This window comes from Oxyura jamaicensis, chromosome Z (assembly GCF_011077185.1).
Source record: "Oxyura jamaicensis isolate SHBP4307 breed ruddy duck chromosome Z, BPBGC_Ojam_1.0, whole genome shotgun sequence".
Lineage (NCBI taxonomy): Eukaryota > Metazoa > Chordata > Aves > Anseriformes > Anatidae > Oxyura > Oxyura jamaicensis.
In genome coordinates, this window is record NC_048926.1 from 24,694,091 (window position 1) to 24,712,282 (window position 18,192).

General features: G+C 36.8%; 1 protein-coding gene across 1 annotated transcript in view; it reads left to right on the top strand.

Moving 5' to 3' along the window:
* Positions 1-18,192, top strand: part of ARSB (arylsulfatase B) — a 70,470-nt gene that overhangs the window by 21,867 nt on the left and 30,411 nt on the right. Inside the window, exon 5 of the mRNA XM_035309207.1 lies at positions 13,494-13,737. Coding sequence (XP_035165098.1) covers positions 13,494-13,737 — 244 coding nt within the window. The remainder of the gene's footprint in view (positions 1-13,493; positions 13,738-18,192) is intronic.

An 18,192-nucleotide genomic window follows, 5' to 3' on the forward strand; every position in this document is an offset into this window, starting at 1 on the left:
GATAAAGAATTTGCAGAGAAAAGAATGCAAGGACTTCTCTGAAATTGAAAGGAATAGCTTAATTCTGAAGTATGCATGTACTGGGAAACACTGGGACACCCAAGGCCAAAGCTCTGTATACAGTGAAATAATGTCTTTGAGCAGAAGAATCTGTCAGTGCATTATGGATTTGTCTACTTATTTCCCAATATCAGGAATGGAATGGTAAACCTGTTATCCTGCAAAGGATAGAATTTCAAGGATAAAATTTCCAAGGAAAGATCATGACTTACATGTAGACATGAAAACATCAAAAACAAAGTTCCTACTGAGAGGAAGATGCACAATTTGACTATTTCTTTGAAGTCTACTGATGTTTCTGCTGTACATATGAACAGCTCCCTCTTGAAACTGCTGAGCATTGTATGTGTGTATCTGAGGACCAAATATGGTCTGTAATGCAAGAGAATTGCAAAAGGAGAGGTTCCACGACTTCAGGATTCAGGAAATACGATCAAAAGTGGCAGAAAGTTCAAGGATGATAATGCTGGAGAAAGGCTGGATCATGCCAAGAGGAAATTGCTGGTTACCTTACTGAATGTACCATGCTGTCTTGCAGGCATATTTCAGTGATTCATACAATGGGATCAATTAGAAAAAGGCATGTCTTAGCATGCGGTTAGAAAAAAAAATCATTAATTCTGACTACAATAATTTCTATTAAACCAAAAAAAAAAAATGAGTTTAAGGGCTTTTTCTTGTCACTCACTTAAATGTCACTTTGAAGTGACAAAATTAAGAAGGGGAAGAAGAGTATTACATGTACTACTGAAAATAAGAAAAAAGATTTTTCTGTTTATTTGGAGAAAATATGTTTAGTTTTAGCCAGCTTAACATCTTGTTTTTCAGATTTGGCAGTATGCTACTCAGCCATTATTACTGTCATGCAGCAGAGATAAAGAAATTAATACCAAGTAAAAAATTACTTTGAAGTTCATTCAGCAAGAACGTTGTCTGCCATTTCCCCATCCTAAAAATATAATCCATTTCAGAAAAACTCTGATTTTTGAAAGCTGATTAAAACGTTGCTCAGATCATTGAAGGGAAAGATTTTTATTTTTATTTTGTTTATGTAAACTTATTTTTTTCTTCATTATCTGTCTTTCTTATTTGTTAAAGTAGCACAGTGACCAAGCCCTTTCCTCTCGTTGGCTTGATTGCACTTAGCAAAAGCCAAGATAGCTTTTGGAACATTGGTGAATGGGCAGTAGACATTGCCTTGGACATTGCTGAATGTACCTATATAAGACTGATGCATTTTCCACCTTGTCAGTGAATGCTGAATAATCTTACCTGTTTCATTTCATTATCATCTCTAGGAGAATGGAAGCGTACAGGAGACAAAATGGTTACAACAGATCACAAAGTGATTAACTTATTATTATTATTATTATTATTATTATTATTATTATTTATTTGTTCCTTGAAGTTTAAGACTAGTGTTATAAAGATTTTTCTCAACTTTATAATTTTGTTGTGTTATTTGGTTGGGAGAATTGTCAGATGGAATTTCATTTTTGTGTTTTATGTGCTTGGTTTGAGCCTAGGGACAAATACACTTATGAAGGCACTTGCTGCCCTTTTTTCATATGACCAGTGTGGCAGGTAACAACAAAAGAGTTCTGTTTCATTTTTATGTGCATGTGACAGCAGATGTGTGTTTCTTTTTGCTTGCGAACTGTGCCAGGATTTCCTTGGTATAGCTACAGCCCCACGTGATTAAGAACTTAAGTCACTCCTCTCAAGGAAAAGTGATGTGAAAAACAGATGCAAATGTGTCCAATTGCATGAATCAAGTCATAGTTTGCAACGTGCAAAAGCAGTGCATGTGTCTACACTTTATATTAAAAAGGGAAAAAAAAAAAAAAAAGAAAAAAAAAAAGAAAAAGACATCTGGCTCATAGCAGATGAAATATAAAAACCATAGACACATAGGCAGAGTTGTGCTATTGCTAGACAAGCAAGGAACAACTGAAATGCTCATGACACTGAATTGTGGCCCTGACACTCCTCTTGTTATGGGTGAACTTCTTAATTCCCTGTTTTGGTTGTGGCTGTTTCTGGGCTGGCTGGGGAGTTTCAACACTGACCAGTTAACATTGGCTGCAGGAATTGTTATTGGAATGGCTGACAGCTGTCTGCCAGCCTGTCTGCACAGCCTTCCTGTGCTCGCTGCTGCTCAGCTGCACACTGCCATTGTTCATCTGGAGCCTTTCTCTTAAAATCTTTCCCAGCTGTATCCTGATACACTAAACCACTTAAATTAGCTCCAGATTGCTCTGTTTATTTTCTGTGAGATAAGTGACAAAGTGCAATCCTAGCAGTCCTCCTCAAGTAAACACAGAGGAAAAAGGGGGTACAGGATATTATGATGGAAGAAGCAGATTCTGGACATAAGCATGAGGCTTTAACGTATGTAGATTAGTTCATTTGTCTCTGCTGTTTGCATGTAATTGTAAGTTTTGACAGCTCCATATCCCTGGAAATGATTTTTTCTTTTTCCTTTTTAAAGAAAAAAAAGTGTTAGGTCAAAGTAGTATTCCTGTCTGCCCCCATCCATCCCCCCTCCCCTTTACTCCTGCCTCACCACCACCAAAAAAAAAAAGAGGAATTAGGAGAAAAGTGAAACCATGATCCTCTAAGGTTGGCCGTCTTCCCTGCAGTCCATGCACATCTTAAAGCTCTTGCTGCATCTGAAGTCAGGGAAATCTTCTGTATATGACTGATCAGCCATAGGTGCAAAACCAGCTTTAGGCTGTCTCCTGTCCTCACATGTTAGAGTTCGTTCATCTTCTCTTACCTTACAGCTGCAACTTAAAGCACAAAACCATCAGGCCTGAGGTCAGGCATTTTCCATACATCTGGAAGTATAGATGCATTAGTTTTGGCTGATTGGAGCTTATACAGCCTGTCTGTAAGTACAGTAACAGTTGCTGGACTTCCTGCTTTTTTCCTCCAAAAGCTTCTATAAATGTGTCCTAATTAGATCCGTTATGTTGTTTGGATAACAGCACGAGACTTGTAAGAGAGTTCACACTGTTTCCAGAAGCAGAGGAAAAAAAAAAATAATAAAAAAAAAATATTCCAAATAAACTTCCGAATGCTTTTACTGAATAAAAACACCTAGATGTTGCCAGCTATTGGACAGTTTCTGGCACCTACAAGTCTTACTGCTTGGAATTTGGTGCTTCCTAGCATACTCCCAGTCATTTATCAATCCTATCTAGTCCTCCTTTTATGGAGGCGTCTGACTACCATATGAACATCTCTCTCCTACTTGGTAGGAAGAGGGGGGTGCGCTCAAAAATGAAATGTGAATTTAAACATCCTTCTAAGATAAATTATCCCCTGACTTTAAATGAAAAGAGAGAGCATATGGGAAGGTCTCCGTTGTTCCTTTTAGCAAAGAGAAACAACTTTATTTCTTCTCCTGTCTTCACAAAGCCATTTGTTAATCAAAAGCAAGAAAATGGAGTAAGTACCATGAATTAATATTGACCATATTTCCCCTTCAAACATTTTGTGCACATATTTCATGCTAGATGATGTGCAGGTGATGGCTTTAGTGTGTCAGCAGACTTTAGTTGCAGGAGTAGCAGGCGCTTAAAAGATCCCCTTTTCTCTTTATTTTAAAGATACTTTAATATACTTTAATGTATTGAACTGTCCTAGGCTGCATTATAAAATTAAACAGTTTTTTTTTTTTTCCCTTTTTTTTTTTTTTTCTGGTCTGTACTCACTTTTAAAATATTGCATGGCTTTAGACAAGACTTTCAAACAGAGCTTGTCATGGTTTATGTATTAGACAGATGTGTGCTAGATCATCTTACTGCAGGGGCCCATGAGGAGAAATTTCAGGGTATGGAAGTTTTCTCTTACAGCTTCAGAAAATTCAGTGGTTGAAAAATGTAGGAGGTTAAGCACAGGTGAAAAATAGAAAAAAAAATCTGCAGCATGTGAATGCTGGATTTGAAAAGTACTGTACATGCAGCAAGAGTATTTTACTAGTATTTTGTAACAGTTTTCAGGAAAGAAGGAGATCTAGATGTCTGTTACTGAGAGCCAGAAATGTTAAGCTAGATCTACTCTTTATAGACTCTAATTGCACCAGTACTTGATAAATTGTTAGAGGTGAATACATTTCTAATTACATCTGTAATATCCTTGATGCTTACATTTTCTCTTACTTTGTCCTTAATATAGATACATAACTTAAAATGCTTTCTTTGTGCTGGGGTTTGAATAGGATAATAAAGTGGTTACATAGTCAAAAGACTTCCTTGGCACACATCACTTGATTTTTCATTTTTCACTTTTTTTATTGACTCCTTATTGAATACTTTGTTAAAATGTCGGTTTGTTATTTTTTTGCTCTCTGTATGTGTAAGTTTATACGCATACAAGTCTGTTAAACTTTTGGATGGCTACTTTAAAAAGTAAATGCATTTTTCCAATTGGAAATGTATTTAAATGTAATGACATTCTGATCATAAAATATTTTACATGTTCACATTTTTGAGTTATAGAATAGTTTTATTCTTTTCTTACTTATTGCTAAAATGTATTTTTGCAGAACTTGTACTGAGACATATAGTACTAAACAGTCCAGAAAAGCTTGTCCTAGTGCACTGTTGTACTGAAAGTTTTTATATGTTTGATTGTGTTTTTGTTCTTGTTTGTTTTCTGTTAAACTGTTACATTTCTTAAAGGAAATAACTTATTACATTCTGTATTTTGCAGAATTATCATTGTAAACATTTTCCATATTGTTGGAACACTGTTTATTCTACAAATGCCAAAAACAATTGTTAAGCTAATGATAATTAGAATTACTAGCGTACATATTCAGGAATGCCATTCTAGCCTTTGTAACCAAGGTTGTATAAATGTATCACAAATTTAAAATCTCTGGTTTTATCATTTTATGAGAATGGAAGGTTTAGAACAAATAGAAGTCAAAGACAATTTATGTAAAGCCTGAGTATTTTTATGGGGCTCATAGTTTAAAACAGTATGTACACAAAATGTAGTCAGGAAGAGTGGGTGGGTTTTGGTGTGCTTTTTTGTTGTTATTGTTTATTTGGTTGGTTTGTTGGGTGGTTGGTTGTTTTTTTTTTTTTTTTTTTTGTTGTTGTTGTTTGTTTTTATTTTTGATAAGGAGGGTTATGAGTAGCTCCTTGCTTTGAGTAAGAAAACACAGCTGAAAAGAAATACTGGAATTCAAACTGCTTAATAACAGCACCTAATATAACACTGTATGAATCTATGGAGAATTTTCAGGAACATTTCTTCAGGGAGCTTGTCTAGAACAATTTGTCAGGCACATGAACAGGACTGCAAGGTTTAGCTCAACTGTGGTCATAACAAGAATGCAGCAACATGGAAAGACACAAATGAGACAAAAAAAAACTGTTCTATTAAAAAAAAAAAAAAGTTACTTTGCTGTAGAATCATAGATTCATTCAGGTTGGAAAAGACTTCTAAGATCATCCAGTCCAACCTTTATCATAGTACTGACAAGTCCACCCCTAAACCATGCTACTAAGTTCTAAACCTACAGGTTTCTTGAAGACCTCCAGGAATGGTAACTCAGCCACTTCCCTGAGCAGCCTGTTGCAATGCCACACAACCCTTTCAGAAATGAAAATTTTCCTAATACCCAACCTAAGCCACCCCTGGGGCAAATTGATGCCATTTCCCCTTGTCTTATCACTTGGTGCTTGGGAGAAGAGACCAAGCCCAACCTTGCTACAGCCTCCTTTAAGGTACTTGTAGAGCACAATAAGGTCTCCCCTGAGCCTCCCTTTCTCCAAGTTAAACAACCCCAGCTGCCTCAGCTGCTCCTTATAAGGCTTGTTCTCTAAACCCTTCACCAGCATCAAAGCCCTTCTCTGGACACTCTCCAGCACCTCAATGTCCTTTTTGTAGTGAGGGGCCCAAAGCTGAACACACAGTACTTGAGGTACGGTCTCACCAGAGCTGGGTAAAGAGGGACAATCACCTCCCTAGTCCTCCTGGACACGCTATTTCTGGAACAAGCCAGGATGCTCTTGGCCTTCTTGGCCACCTGAGCACATTTCTGGCTCACTTTCAGATGGCTATCAAACAATGCTCCCAGGTCATTTTCTGCCAGGCAGCTTTCCAGCCACTCTTTCCCGCAGCCTGTAAAGTTGCAGGAGGTAGTTGTGCCCCATGTTCAGGACCCATCACTTAGTCTTCTTGAACCTCATACAGTTGGCCTAGGCCCATCAGTCCAGCCCATCTAGATCCCTCTGCAGAGCCCTCCTATCCTCAAGCAGATCAGCACTCGCTCCTACCCTGGTGTCCTCTGTGAACCTACTGAGGGTGCACTTGATCCCCTTGTCCAGATCGTTGATAAAGATATAGTGTAGTTGAAACAAGATCTAGTCTGTTGGTGGAAAAATATGTTGCTATACAACAAGGCATGTTGTTGCTTTTGAATAATACACAAAACAAAGCAAAATTATTTTCTGTATCATTTACAGTTTTTAATTTAGTCACTTAAGTCCTACAGAAAAACTGACAAAGGATAAGGGAAATATTTAAAAGTGAAGACCAGTTCCTAGTTTATTTGCAACTCTATTCTAGAGTATTAATTTGAGGCAACACCATTAGCAGAAGCTGCTAAGACAGCGTGTGCAGGTAGTAAAAGTCACAGAAGGGAAATCATTTGGACCACTGGACCATATGCGGAAAAAAGTTCATGGGCTGATCATGCTAAAGTGTGCTTTGGAAGAAGTTCTTATGGTGCTTTCACACCATCCAAATGTAAATCAAAGATCTTTTCATAGTTTTTTTTAAGTAAGCATTTAATTTCACCACATAGGCAATAATGATTTCTGTGCACGTGCCTAGGGGAGGGTAAGCTTTTTTTTTTCTTAAGACAAAAACTGGCATTATGTATTATTGCAAAATTGTTTCCATTTGAACTCCTTTCTCAAACATAACTTTCGAACCTATTGATATGTGAAGTTTTGCTAAACCAATTAATGTTATTAATATTGCCTCTGAATTCAATAGCAACTGGTAAATTAACTTTGCAAGGAATGCACAATGAGATTTATGATCCTGGGAAGACCCTTGGTCAGGGTTTGTTCTGATGTCACCACTCTTGCCATTTTCAATTTTTCCATTGTCTGAGGATGAGTAAATAATGAATGAAGTTTTTCACATAGTTCTTATCTGTTTGTGGATTGTCTTATTATCTGTATGTGGATTTTCTTCATAGTATGAAATAGGCTGTTGCTGCAGTTGTAGACTAATTCAATGAAAAAGTGAGTCAATGCAAAGACCAGAATCCATACATACTTCATTAGTTATTGCTCTCAGATTTTTTTTTTTTTCCCTGTTCCTTATTATCAAGCTGTTCTTCAAAGAGGTTATATTCATTAAGCTGTTTACTAGTTGCATACATCCCATACCACTGCATATATATAGTGCTCTAGTCAGAATGTTTGGCAGCTGGCAACTCTTCAGAGAGGAGTTTGGGAGAAACAGAATGGCCCCTCTGTTTAATTTTGTTTATTGATTCCTTAAAGAACTCCTGCAAAACATCTTTGACAGTTTACAAATTACAGATTTAACAAATTAAATTCTTTCTCATGTATATGACAGTGAATATTAATGACAAAAGCAGATGTTTGTGAAGAGAAAACATTGGACTTTATTTTTAAAGGTATAGTCAAGATGCACAAACTTTGTTCTGCTTTAACTTGCTTATGGTTTATATTTTAAAAAGATCCTATTCATTAGTTTTACAAAACCCACAATATTTTGAAAGACAGCTGTCTTCTGTTGTACAAAGATTTTTTTCAATATAGATTATATTCTCTTATTTTCTATGTGAGAAATATGTTCTATTTTCACCTAAAATCTTTTGGAAGGAAGGTACTATGGATTTTTGTTGTTTCAACTTGGTCTATTAAAATGTTTTAATGTGAACACCTTTGTATTGACTTTAAAAGGGGCGGAGAAAGTGATTAGGTGTAAGTAGGAGTATGAGGGAAAAAGTAAAAGCAGTCCTATGTGCAATTAATTTTTTTCTTGAAGGTAAATTTGTGTAGTTACTAGGCTTAAAAGAAAAAAAAATATATATATTTTTCTAGGTATTTTCATCAAAATGGATGGCAGAAGTTCTCCAAGACTTAAAATTTATTCAGGATGTTAGAGTACTGTGTAAAATTATTTCTAAAGCAAAAGCAATTTCATCTCGAGAGCTTTATAGCAATCTCTTTTATGAGATTACACATGTCCCAGAGATATATTCTTATGGAAAAACCAACAAAATGTGTTGTTGCTTGTTGCTTTTAGCTTGGGGGTGTTATGTTGGTTTGGGGCATTTTAGACCTACTAATTTTGTTAGTCAGTTCCATTGAGATTGTTTGATGTGGCAGTTCTTTTGGAAGAGGAATTCAGGTCCTGTCAGATTCCTGTCTTTGAATACTGAAGGACAACACAACATTTAAAGACAGTTGTGCTACTCACAAGAGACATGCACATTGGCAGAGAATGATAATACTAGAGATGTGCATGGCTTTTATACCCAGGGGCTCTAACTTTTGTCCAATTCCTGGTCCTCAGAAATATCTACTGCCCTATTACATATGTCACTACATGGTTTCCTCAGATCTAAGAGTTGTAGGCTCTCTCACCAGTACTTGGAGATCTCAATACATTTCTTTTTAGGGTTTTTCCTTTCTCTTACTCAGCAGGAATGACATCTCTTCCCAAATCAGTGCAGCACTGGTGTTTTTTTTACTAGTTTATACAGATTTCTCCGTAGTCAGCAAAGCTGATGTTAATTCAAGGGTGCACTACTTTGATCAAATCAACCTTTAAAAGTAGCTAGGATACTATTTTTTGTGTGTGTATGTGTGTGTTGTTGTTGTTTGTTTTGTTTTGTTTTGTTTCTGACCTTGTTTTGCCATTTGCTCTGGCAAATATGCCAGCGTAAATGGTTCTGTTTCTTCCATTTACGCTGGCAAATATGCCATTTATGCTGGCAAATATGCCTCAAATTTCAGCTTACAGAAGAAAATCTTGTCAGAATGAAAAAGAACATCTCAGGTACCCTTTTCTTAAAATAACACAGAATGATGGGATTGATAAAAATACCAAGAGAAAATAAAAGTAGCTAAACACCTATCAAACCAAGCTCATTAAAAATGTATGATGCTTCCATTTAAGAAAACAAACAAAACTGAATAAATTAGTTAGGTAATGCTTATGCCAAGTACCATCATTTCTAATTATAGCCTTATTCTCTCCCCTTTCATCCTTTCTTTATGAACAGGAGCTGGTTTGTTTTATGATTTTTGTAATGCACATAATATGTTGTGGGTACTACTGAAGTCTAAATTATACAGATGTAATTACGAAAATTATTCTTACAGATAGGAAAAATATGCTCACTACATTTTCCAGACTATTTTTCTATTATATTTAATGAAATTCTACTTGATGTTTGTCTCCAGGAAAGAGACAATTGAAGTATCATGCTTGGGGGAGGGTTGTGTTTTCACTGAAGTAGCAAGGCTGAAGTTTTAATAATAAGAAATGTTACAAATCAGGGCCTCCAGCTTTGGGTACCTTGATTCCAAAAGCTTTGCTCTGGAGACTGCTGAGGTAATGTATTAGGATGAGTCATGGAGAGAAACAGTTGCAAAAATGGTTGATAAATCATTGAGGAAATGTTGTTTTGAAGTGGGTTTATAATTGGATATGGTTCTGGTGTAGAACATGAAGCAACAATGATCCTATTTGTCTATTACCTAAGTGGTTATTGCCTGTGTTGTAAATGACTGGAATTTTCCATATGGACTTCTGAGTGTGTTGCACATTCAAGATACTTTGCTAAAACAACATGAAGAGTTAGTAAGGAGTGGCTTATTTGGGAGAATATGAGAATGTCTGTATGCCCACAGACAGAATATCCATCTAAACTTGTATCCCCTCACTGCAGCGATATCTGGTAGCATGCGCCTAGGAAAGTGTTAGAACTTGTCATCGCTGTCCTTCACCAAAAACTTTGTGATTTTTTTCTAATCTTCAGCAGCTTGTGGCTGAAGAAATTCCTGAGTCAGAGAATCTGTCTTAGTTTCTTAGAATGAAATAGTTCTTTCATTTAATCAATGATATTGATCAATGATATCAATGATATTTTAATCTTGAACTTCTCTATTGGCTTTCTGCAAACTTTGTGTTTTAGCATCAATGGATAAATTGTCAGTAGGATAGTATCCACAGGTGTTATCTTAGAGGAAGGATGTTTGTATTGGAGCCACTCCTTGAGTACTGTGTTCAGTTTTCGGCCCCTCACTACAAGAATGACATTGAGGTCCTGGAGCGTGTCCAGAGAAGGGCTATGAAGCTGGTGAAGGCTCTGGAACACAAGCCCTGTGGGGAGTGGCTGAGGGAACTGGGGTTGTTTAGTCTGGAGAAGAGGAGGCTCAGGGAAGACCTTATTGTTCTCTACAGCTACCTGAAAGGAAGGTGTGGGGAGCTGGGGGTTGGACTCTTCTCTCAGGTAACTGGTGATAGGACTAGAGAAATGGCCTCAAGTTGCACCAGGGGAGGTTTAGGCTAGAAATTAGGAGACATTTCTTCTCAGAAAGAGCAGTCAGGCATTGAAACAGGTTGCCCAGGCAAGTGGTGGAGTCACTGTCCCTGGGGGTATTTAAGGAAAAGCTGTATGTGGTGCTTAGGGACATGGTTTAGTGTGTGACATTGGTGGTAGGGTGATGGTTGGACCAGATGATCTTGAAGGTCTTTTCCGACCTTAATGATTCTATGTTGGTTACACAATACCTATCCATTTTGTGTCCTGCTGTCTAAACATGCCCTAATAGGTAAGACTACCTAGAACTCCAGTTACAGTCCTGTACTGTTTTTTCATGCCTTTCTTCCTCCAAAATCTACATCTCATGAAGTCAGTGGCTTCTTTTTTACTCCCTTGCCCTGCCTTTATTATCTACTATTTGGCTTAGTATTTCATCAATACAGACTTGACTATGATCTTCTAGTATCATGAAACTTTCTACTCTTTAATGTATTGTTGATATCTGAAGTCCTAGATAGTATTTCAAACCATACAGAAATAGATATATCTAACTTCGAAAAATGATATTTATGTATAAACTGTCAGTGACACATCAACTTTGTTCTGCTTAACTAGAAAGGAAACTTCAAGAATCAAAACAGAAACCATCCTTTTCCTTCCTTCAAAACTTTCTTAAAAACTAGGTAGAGAACTGAAGCAGAAATTAATTCTTGAATATGAATTCCTTAGGGAGAGGGAAGTAGTAAGTTAGAAATGTGAAAAAAAGTGGGGTGATGCTTGTTTCATATGTTGTTGTTGTTTTTCCATTTACATATCAGGTAAGCTATCAAAACAAGAAAATATTGTTGTCCCCTCCCCCTCCGGCCCCCTTTTTTTTCAGTCTTATTGTACTACATCTGACATTGCATATAAGTCTTTACTTATGGGTATATGTTAGATAGAATCCTTGTCTCAGGGATTTTATAGCGTAATGAAACTGGCATAATGTGAATGTCTTAACTAAACTACAGACAGTAATGTCTCAGAAAAAAAAAAAAAAAAAAAAAAAAAGTACAATAAAGATTTGACTGTAAACGAGGAAAGGTAAACTTTTCTCTCTCCATTCTTCAGTAAGACATTCTACTTCTATAATTTCCTTGCTACTTTGTTGTTGATATGCCAGTTTCTATAATCCTGAATACTAACATTAAACAGCTAGATAAAGTAAGTACCCTGTCATACAAAGAAAGTACTTAACATAGTTAAGATTTGATTCCACAGTATGTCCTTAGTTCTAAAATTGTGTATCTACTGATACCTTTTACTGTAATACCACCAAAGGTTAAGAGCTACTGAAAGCTCTGTTCCCTGAGTATTCCCAGCAGGAATTCCTGTTTACACTAAGAGTAAAAGGAACTTTTAAACTGATGTCTTCTTTGTCTCTGACAACTGTTTAAATTCTCAGATCTCAGCGCTCAACATCTTTGTGTGAGAATTATTGGTAGCTAGTATCGAGTTGCATGTATTTCATCCTGTAAACAGTAAAACTCTTGATTTATTTATTTTTTAACCCAAGAGTGCTGGATATGCAAGCAGCCCTGCTGGAAGATAATTGGGCCACAGAGCACTGCACTTTTCAGATCATGCTATTTTTTCCCCATGTTTCGTTTAGTTTAGGCTTCCACCTTTGAAAATCTTCCACTACATTATTCATGAGTAGAGCAAAAAGAGTTTCGCAGTAGAAGGATGTTCACAGTAGGGGTTTACACTGATGCTTAATTAATAAAACAGAAGGGAGATCATTTGGCTGTATTGCAGTTACAGTAGAGTTCTTCTGTAATCTATTGGACATGAACTTCCTGTTTCTTACCTCAAATTCCAGCTTTTTAATCAGAAAATGCTTAAAGTAGACACTTGACAGATTTTACTGAATGTCAGATCAATGACTACTATTGAAAGTAATTTTAAACTTACTAAAATGCAGGAAAAGTCATGCTTACAAGGATTGCTATCAATTACTCTTCTGAAATCATTAAAGCAGGTATGAACAAGAACAGCTATACAGTACAATAGTAGTAAAAGTGACTTCAAAGTGTCGTAAATCCTGTCAATTTTAGGAATCTGGATGTTTTTCTAAGTGTAGAAAATTGGTCAGAAAAGAGTTTTAAAAGTTACATGAACTATCTCTAACTCATATAGCTATTTCTGAGTTACTGTAGTCAAAGTTCAACTTTTTCTATAACCATCTTGCATTTTGTTCTCACCAAACACAATAGATTCAATATATTTTCAAATTATTTCAACTATTTCAAGTACTCTCAACTCAAGTTTTCTCTTTTTGCCTGTGAAATTATCTGTTTTGTGTGACATAATATATATATATATATAATAGTTCTAACCTATGAGTACATTTATTGTCCTGATAGTGGAATAACAGTTTTCTATTTAAAGTATAACTGCTTCAGAAAGCGGAGTAATAGTGTAGTCTGAGTACTAATGATGATATCAACTTTTCCTATGGTCTTGAAAGTAATCGGAATTATTATTATTATTATTTTTTTTAAGTCCATAGCTCTGGAAGCTTTGGATGTCTAATGATCAATGGTTGTTGTTACCTATACCTTTCTAAATCATTGCTTTGTAGTATGGTATCATTTTTGCCCAGTAATACCTTTTCTTTGAGGTAATTTGTAAGACTCTTGCAAGAATTAACTTAGTTTGTAACACATTCTGAATATGTAGTACATTGTATTAACACCTAACAGCTCTATGCAAGTGCTTGCATGTCATGTCTACATTGTGAAACTATTTTTTTCACATGGGTGAGTAAATGTTGTGGGGAGGATTGTTCTGTTTCTTTCTTACCACTGATTGCTTACAATTACTTGTTTTTCAGATAATGGAGGACAGACTATGGCAGGTGGAAATAACTGGCCACTCAGAGGAAGAAAATGGACCCTCTGGGAAGGAGGAGTGAGAGGAGTAGGCTTTGTTGCAAGTCCTTTACTGGAACAAAAAGGTGTAGAAAGTCAAGAACTAATACATATCTCTGACTGGCTGCCAACACTGGTGCACCTTGCTGGAGGACATACCAATGGCACTAAGCCTTTGGATGGCTTTGATGTTTGGAAAACTATCAGGTAACTTGTATGTCAAATCACTGAGTCAGAATTCTGGTATGAGAAGAATTTATTCAGGCTAGAGAACAGAACTGGAATCGGAGGGAAAATATTACGTTTGCTTCCTTAAAGAGGGGAAGATAAATGTGCTGTTATCTTTGCTGTCCATTAAAGAATTATCAAGGTTGCAAATTAATCCTTGTCCCAGATGCAAAGCCTTTATAATGCGTTAGCTTGTGTGTGTTGAATTTATAAACGTGTGTGCAACATTGCGTAAACACAGTATACTTTTGTCAAGAATCCTCTATCATCCAGAAGTATGCATACTGATTTTGCACTGTGTGGAGTACGTTAGTAAATTATACGGATCCACTCCTCCTTTCTACAGAGCCAAATTGGCCATCTCTGCAGTATGCTTCTGGAATTGTATGCATGGGAAATCATTGCATACATTAAACTAATTGAATATGGATTCCACTTCGATTCAGCAAGATTTGTTACATCAGTGTAGAATCTGCCAGGCTGGCCTGCAGTATGAGCATTTGAATGGGTCCTTAGCATGGTGTCCAGTGCCTCAGAAAGCCTTTGAGGCTGGGTGCAATGGTAGACCTGACTTGGTTCCTGGGTTTGTGATGTTGTGCCTGATTTAAGCAAGTGAAGTGCAGAAGTGCTTAGATGGCTGTAAAGAAGGCAGCTTAGCTCTATCTGGATTGGTACTGACACCATGAATACCTAATGAATTTTACTGGTCTCAGTCTGACTCTGTACACTTCTTGTGCTGCCTGTATTAATTGGGATATCCCAGACCCCATTAGTTCAGATAATGGAGAGTCTTCTGTGCATTAAAAGAAAAATGAGTTAAATCCCATTCATTTTTCCTCTGGAGAAATATAATAAAAATAGTATCACAAATGTTAGATATTGGACTTGGGGCTCTGGGCATATCTGAATATGTGCTTATTACTGGTGCACTAGGCTCACCAGAGTAAATCGAATGTAAAAGAATAAATGAAATAGGCATTAACTGGTAAAGGTGATTTTTCACTGGAACAAACTATCAAAAGGAACTCTGATTTTGCCCTTTTGTGCTATGTTCAGTCAAAACTTATATTCAGTCAGTCCTTCATCTTTCAAAGCTGTTCTTTTATTTTAATGTTCTTTTATTCTACTAAAATGGATTATAAAGCCCTTAAAACCTGAGTTTCTTCAGAATTTTAAACTTCTGTGGCCGAGCTTGGTTTTGCAAAAGTTGTCTGGTCATATTGGTTTAAGTTCCTTTGTTTCTTCCTTTTCTGTGCTACGTGTATTTTATTAATTGATGGGACTACATCTGATCGTCTACGTTCTTAGAAGTTGTTTTATTTTATTTGATCTTTGAATATAGTTTTAAATTACATGAGAATTATTTAACATAAAATTTAATACTGCTAAACAGAACAAAAGAACTAGCAATTCTATTTTGTTAATGTTGTTCATCTGCAATTTAGTGTTTTGTTTCTTTTGATAGTCTTTGTTCTGTTTTTATAGCAGTCAGCCAGTATTATGGATCATTCCTGGTAAGGGTACTTACTTCTTTGTATATTATGTGTTATATAGCCTTTTGTCCCTTTCTCAGGCTTCTCACTCCAGCTTGCAGCACAAATCTTGTTATTTATGTAGCAGTTGCTGAAACCACTGCAATTGTCTACATAGTTCATTAAGATAAACTAACACAGATTTCAAGTATTTTAGCATTGTAGACCATGAATTACATTAGTTGATTTTTTTTTTGATTGTTCGTACATTTAGTATGATTGCTTGTTTTGAAAATATCTTGCTTGATTTATTCCTTAGTGCTGTCTCTGTTCATGAGGAGCTATGTGGTAGCTTTCTGTCCTAGCTGGAGTTTGCAGAGATCTTGTGGTCTTGTTCCCAGGTATACTGTATGGCTCTCTTCCAAATGGAAGAAGATAAGTATGTGTATAAATGAGGCCGGGGCCATTAGCTGCCAGGAAGAAATGGAGTCTTCTGTCCACCCAGAGATAGCAAAATGTTTTACATGCTGACACTACCGTGGGAAAATAGCATCAGCAAGATTGTGGGGTACTGCTAAATCGCAGACTAACTTTTCCTACAGTTGCCAGCAGGATTTCCACCTACTTTGGATTCACTTTCACACAGTCATTCTTTGTTATGGACTGATCTTCTTAGGTCTGTTTACTTCAGCATTAAAACTACATGTGGGGAAGAACAGGTACAGCTGCATGTCCCTTGCGTACTTGTGTCACCTGAATCTTATCTCTTCTTGTAGGATCTGAATGCAGTGTTTACTAGCACTGTTAGAAAATAGGTGACCTCAGATGTTCGTAGTTGTGCGAACTGGGGTGCCTCTGTCCAAAGGGGAAAGTCAGTTTTTGTGAATTGTTAGGCTGCTGTTTGTCTGACCTGCAGCATAAATGTCAAATTTCACATGATTTTCCCACATAATCAGGAGAAATGAGTGTACTAAATTTCATGATCATAACTCAAAAGGTCACTTGAATATTGGATAGCAAACAATGAAGGAACAATGCCCTTTTGATGACATCTGATGGAAAGTTCAAATATGTTGCTGCTCTAGGACCAGGTAGCTTATAATGAGTGAAATTATAATTTGCTAAGATTCAACCTCATTTGAAAAATGGACATTAATAGTGCATCACCACCTTACTTTTTTTTTTTTTTTTTTTTTCTCCTGCCCAGTATTGTACAAATAGGTGCATGTTTTTTTGTTTGTTTGGTTTTTGTTTTTGTTTCTGATAAACTTTAATCCTAAGGCTACTGTTTGATATGTGTGTAATCAAGGGGGAAAAGACTATAAAATGGGAAGATTTATTTAGCATCCTTTCAAAAGGATATATGGAACAATGCAAATATTGTCAGAAGACACAAAAGTAATAGATCCATTCCAGAATCTGGTCTTTGTCAATAAATGGCTGATCATTTTTCGAAGGACCTGTTCATAACATGATATTCGTATAAGTAAACATATTTCAGAAAATGAACATAAAAGAATATGTAGCATGTTTATGTAGATCATAATATAAAAATATAGACATTAAATATGACTTCCAAAATCCTAGAACAAAATAAACTTTTAATAATGATTTTAAAATGATTAGTAGTCCAAATTGGGGATTGTATTAACATGACATTGATTAATATTAAGTTCTTGAGGTAAATAGAAGTGCTTAAAACCATTTGTGTCTACAACTGCTCATTTTGTACCTCCTCTGATTAATTTTGGTTGAAGAACCAGAAGAAAGTTAACAGTTAGGAGCAAACAGCGTGAAAACCTTCAGAAAGTTCAGAAGCACATGGTTCCTGTAGGCAAGGAAATATCCTCTTCTACATTGTTTTTTGCCTACCTATAGTTTCTTTCACACAATACTTGGAACTGCAAAAATACAATATTCTTGTTCTCCTTGTTTGAACTTCTTCTCTTGGGTTAAAATCTGTATGCTACTTAGAAGCTCTTTGACAGGGCCTTTGAACTCAAAGCTTGTCTGCTCCTTTCAGTTCGATCTGCTGACCTGGTAATGTAGCTAGGCTGCATCACTGCAGTCATAGAACCATGGAATGTTTTGGGTTGGAAGGATCTCTAAAAGACCATCTAATTCCAGCCCCTTTGCATGAGCGGGAACACCTCCCATGCAGGGACTAGGCTGCTCTAAGCCCCATCCAACCTGGCCTTGAACACTTCCAGGGACGGGGCATCCACAGCTTCTCTGGGCAGCCTGTGCCACTGCGTCACAACCCTCTGAGTAAATAATTTCTTCCTTATGTCTAGTCTATATCTACCCTCTTTTAGTTTAAAGCAATCTCCCCTTGTCCTATCACTCCACTCCCTGAACAAGAGTCCCTCTCCAGCTTTCCAGTAGGCCTTCTTTAGGTACTGAAAGGCCTTGTAGGTACTGGGAGACCTAATAGAAGTAGAATGTGATTTTACTTAAACAGAAACTGAAACAGAAAAGGTTTCACTCACACTGTCGTGGTCTGACACACAATCACCAAAAGGTGTATGTCTAAGAAGTTGGCCCAGTGGCCAGGCACCAAGACGGGTTCTTAAGCCGTCCATCTCGCAGCTGGACCCCAGAATGCTTGTGTCCAAGGTCTGTTGCAGTGGTGCAGAGGTCAAGGAACGCAAGCAATGATGTTCTCACATTTGTATTCTTTGGTTGGTGACCACACACAGGTTTTGGTTATGCCTTTTAGTCCTCTTATTGGTGCTGTTAGTCCTGTTCCACCCCTGTCAGTCATCAGAAGACATCACTGTTCTTTATCTCCAGATATCTGTGTCCTGGGAAAGTGGTCTACAAGTTGGGATCCTGATGACCTGCTAATCCGGGTGTCATTAACACAGGCCATTCTGAGAGCCTGTACTGTGTATTTCCTGCTGTTGTCTCCATATGCAGATATTCTCAGTCTTTTTCTATTCATACCAGTCTTGGCCTTTCT